The 4,504-nt window shown below is 50.1% G+C and overlaps 1 protein-coding gene across 1 annotated transcript; it reads left to right on the top strand.

The window, feature by feature from the left end:
- The first annotated feature begins 1,036 nt into the window (after nt 1-1,036).
- LOC100278639 (uncharacterized) lies at nt 1,037-4,091 on the top strand. The gene is made up of 2 exons (NM_001372463.1): nt 1,037-2,549; nt 3,406-4,091. The coding sequence occupies exons 1-2, from the start codon at nt 1,324-1,326 to the stop codon at nt 3,749-3,751; spliced, it is 1,572 nt and encodes a 523-aa protein (NP_001359392.1). The 5' UTR covers nt 1,037-1,323; the 3' UTR covers nt 3,752-4,091.
- The last annotated feature ends 413 nt before the right edge of the window (nt 4,092-4,504 follow it).

Raw genomic sequence — 4,504 nt, 5'->3', positions numbered from 1 at the left:
GCTATAAAGGGCGTACAAAATCTCGAAGCAAGGGAGATAAATTATATAAGTATTGCCACAAACAATCATTTTATATATAAGTGTTATAAATTAAAGAACAAAGAGAAAAGAGCTAACACATATAGAGAGAGAAAGGTAAATCCAATGATAAAGGTAATGCTTGTGTTCATGTTTCTGATGCAGATAATTCTGACGGTGAGACACTTGTTGCTTTTGCTGGATAAGGGTTCTTGATCGCACCGATTCGTTCTATATTTCATCTCCATCTATTTCAAACATTTTTATTGATTACATAGATGCAAATGTTTAATCGATATGGTAGCCTATAAATGTGAAACTTTGTATGGCGATCATATGCAGAGGTGGACCCAAAAGGGTATTATGGGTAGGCCCCCCGACTATCCCTGTAATTTGCTCAAAAAACAAACTTCTAAAATTATAAATATATGTAATTTGCAACCTAGCTTGATAAATTAAATACATTATAACACATTTTAGTTATTTTCTATCATAATCATATAACGAATTGATAGAAATTATATATATGCAGTACCAAATTATGTATGGTATTATTTTTGTTCTCGACTACCCTAGGGTTCAATACTATTCGGCCATTGATCATATGTTTTATTATTTTATTTTATTTATTTGTGTGGTGTGAACCCGAAACACCTTTGCTTCCACCGAGCCGAGGCTGGCCGGGCTGTTGTTCGGGTTTTCACCGCGCGCAGCCAATCTGCTAGCAGCCCACGCGGTTGGTTTGGTGGGGATGCGCCGCATGACTCGCCTTACGCTACGCACGACGTAACCGCACGAAGCGGCGGTAATTGTCAGTGCAGCCCACCATCCAGCGACCATTACGGGCTACTCTCTTCCCACACGTCCCACCCCGCGCGGCGAGAAGGAGCTAGATGTCAGCCAACCTGCCTTGACTGTTGCTTCGCGGCGCGGCCCCCAGCCCGCCAGACAGGCACCACCACCAGTCGGCGCGCGTCTCCAGTCCAGAACCATCCCTTCCCTCCCATAGCCCCGTTCAGACCGCCCGATTCCCGTTCCCGCATCACCTTCCTCCACCACCGCCTCCCACATTCTTCGCATCCCCTTACTTTTTTGTCCTTCTATCGTCGTCGATCCGGGCTCCTGTTTTGCCCGCACCCGCACGCAGGCTGGTTGCCAAGAAAGACAGGGCGAGTGCGCGGCGCCCAGCTCCGACCGTGCTTCATAGCTCATCTGGCCGGGGACGGGGATATTCGCGTTGCTCGCTTGCCCGGCGGGTAGCTGTAGCCTGTAGGCGAGAATCGGGAACGGGGGTGTTTACAGGCCATGAAGTATAACACGAGGAAAGACGCGAGCGGTGGCGGTGGCGGCGCGCCGTTTGCCATCCCATGCGTCGACATCAAGTCGTTCGTGGCCTCGCTCGCCTTCCTCACGCTGTTCGTCGTGTTCTGGCAGCTCCAGCCCTACGGCTCCGTGCTCACCGCGGCTCGCACCTCCGCCTCGCCCCCTTGCACCCTCCTCCCCACAACCGCTGCCATCGACCTCGCCTCTCCTGATACCACCAGCAGCACTGCCGCAAAGACGGACCAACCGGCGGCGGCGGCGGCTGTTTCAGCTACTGCCGCCGGCGCAAATGCTGCCCCGGTGTGGTTGGCAAAGGCAGCGAGGCCGGCGCGGCCGGAAGATCCGAACAAGCGCGTGTTCCGGCCGTACGGTAGCGCGGCGGCGCTGTTCGTGCAGATGGGCGCGTACCGGGGCGGGCCGCGGACGTTCGCCATCGTGGGGCTGGCGTCCAAGCCCACCCACGTGTTCGGCACCCCCTACTTCAAGTGCGAGTGGCTGCCCAACCCCACCGCCGGCGACCCCTCGCCGCGCCCCGTCCGGACCAAGGCGTACAAGATGCTCCCGGACTGGGGCTACGGCCGCGTCTACACCGTGGTCGTCGTCAACTGCACGTTCCCCTCCAACCCCAACGCCAGGAACGCCGGCGGCAAGCTGCTCGTCCACGCCTACTACTCCACCGCCTCCCGCCGGCACGAGCGCTTCGTCGCGCTGGAGGAGGCGCCGGGCTCCTACGACGAGTCCCGCTTCAGCCCGCCGTTCCAGTACGACTACCTCTACTGCGGCTCGTCGCTATACGGCAACCTCAGCGCCAGCCGAGTGCGCGAGTGGGTGGCATACCACGCGCGCTTCTTGGGGCCCAGGTCGCACTTCGTACTCCATGACGCCGGCGGCATCAGCCCGGAGGTGAAGGCGGTGCTGGATCCGTGGGTCAGGGCCGGCCGGGTCACCGTGCAGGACATCCGGGCGCAGGCGGAGTACGACGGATACTACTACAACCAGTTCTTGGTGGTGAACGACTGCTTGCACCGGTACCGGCACGCCGCCAATTGGACCTTCTTCTTCGACGTCGACGAGTACCTTTACCTGCCCAACGGGCAGAAGCTCGCCGAAGTGATCGGCCAGCTCTCGGGTTACTCTCAGTTCACCATTGAGCAGAATCCCATGTCCAGCAAGCTCTGCCTGCAGGATCCGAGCAGGAATTACTCAAGGTTTGCCTTCCTGTTTCCTCGCATGTTTTTTTATTCATGCAGCATTTTTCATTGAAAATTAGCCCAGTTGCTGCGGTCGTCCTGGATTGCGTTCCTTGTAGGAATCATCATGTTCAGGCCTAATGCAACTCTGATTTCTGTTGCTATCCCAGTTTGGTTAATTAAACAGACATTCTTACTGGATTGGTTAAGAAAGCAAGTCGGTGGCTAATTGTTTATGCAATTTGTTGACTAATTTGGTAGCCTTGTTGTTGTTGTGTGTGACCTTGCATCCCTCACATGGCATGAACTTGGCTAGATTCCCTTATGCTTCGTTTGGATGTAGGCATTCACGTGGTGGAATTGAATTGATCTAGGAATACCAAATCTGAGGGAAATGGAATTGATCTGCAATACCAATGTTGTTGTTTGGATGCGGGTGTAATTGAATTCTGAGCAATACCGAGGTGGGGGGCTTGGTATTGAAGGGGAGGGGGTGCAGGTGTAGTTGAATACCAGGGGAATTGGGATGGATTTCCAGTTCCGAATTCCGTGAGCATCCAAACGCTGAAATTCGGCTTTACCAATTCCAATTCCAAAATCTGGGCCTCAATACCAGCATCCAAACGCAGTGTTAGCTAAATTCTGTTCTCAAAGTTGCACAGCAACTTGCCCAGGAAAAATGTTATTTTTCCAAGATGGGAAATGTTGCACAAATGAAAACGACATCATAACTAATAAAAACGAAAAAAAAATGTGAATAACCTCCATAGGAATAGAAACTGAAAAAGATCTGGCATGACGAGTCTTCAGTGCCACTTCCATCAAGATGTGCCACTTCGCTGTGTTTGCTAAAGTGTGTGCTATTGATATGCAGAGAATGGGGATTTGAGAAACTCGTCTTCCGGAACTCGATCACCAAAGTTCGCCGGGATCGCAAGTACGTCATCCAGGGCCGGAACGTGTACTCAGCCGGTGTGCACATGTCGCAGAACCTCTACGGGAGGACGACCCACAAGACGGAGGGCCTGATCAGATACTACCACTACCACGACTCCATCAACGTCATGGGAGAGCCTTGCCGTGAGTTCGTGCCAATGCCAGCGAACGGCAGCAAGACGATGTTCGAAGGGGTTCCCTATGTATACGACGATAACATGAAGCGATTGGCTGGCGAGATCAAACGGTTTGAGAAGGTAACCCTTGGATCAGCTCGGACATAGTAGCAGCTTGGCAACTGAAGGCTGGTGGTACAGATAGATTTGATATTCTTTGAGTGCCTGGCTCATGTCATGTGTACCATGGAGCTCACTCTTCTACAGTTCTACTGATACTGATTGGTCGGCACTGCATCTGGCTGGCGATGGACCTCTTACGGTGGTCCAAATGGAAATGGTGTAAAGTTTTGGTCTTTATTGGCATGATCTCTCTACAGGGTCACTGCTAGCTGTTGGTGCAATCTGTCCTCTTTTACCTTTTTCTCCTGTATCCTCTATCCATGTCTGTTTATCGATCTGTGTAGACTGTAGACTCATGAAGCTGGCTTTTTACTAGTATTTTATTAGACCTTTTGATTCTAGCTCCTTGCTATATAACTGGAGCAGGTTTAACTAAGGGAGTGTTTAATTTCTAGAGATTAATTTTTGACCCCTCCATTTTAATCCCTAAACTATCAAATATGGAAACTGTAACTCGGTTTTATTTTCTGTATTTGACAATTTAGAGACTAAAACAGAATAAAATAGAATGACTAAAAATTAGTCTCTACAAATCAAACTCCCCTTAAAATTAAAAGAATATTTTAGGAACTCTATATGCTCTAAACCAACTATTTTTAGACTGTTCTCTATGGCAATTTTGTAGCACTCTTTCTAACAATGTCATATAATCAAAAGTGCTATGAAACTAAAAAAACAAAGTCTCTCGATAAAAATTTCACTTCAATATTTTAGGATATTCTCAATGGGAAATTTATA

The sequence above is a fragment of the Zea mays genome, chromosome 5, assembly GCF_902167145.1.
Source record: "Zea mays cultivar B73 chromosome 5, Zm-B73-REFERENCE-NAM-5.0, whole genome shotgun sequence".
NCBI classification, from domain to species: Eukaryota; Viridiplantae; Streptophyta; class Magnoliopsida; order Poales; family Poaceae; genus Zea; species Zea mays.
Note: the sequence above shows the minus strand (reverse complement) of the source record. Positions and strands in the feature narration are given on the sequence as shown.

What these genes read in the sequence shown, in the direction of transcription:
- LOC100278639 (NM_001372463.1), top strand. Translation starts at nt 1,324, where the DNA reads ATGAAGTATAACACGAGGAAAGACGCGAGCGGTGGCGGTGGCGGCGCG. An exon ending in CCGAGCAGGAATTACTCAAG is followed by an intron (nt 2,550 to 3,405) that starts GTTTGCCTTCCT and finishes ATTGATATGCAG; the next exon opens with AGAATGGGGATTTGAGAAAC.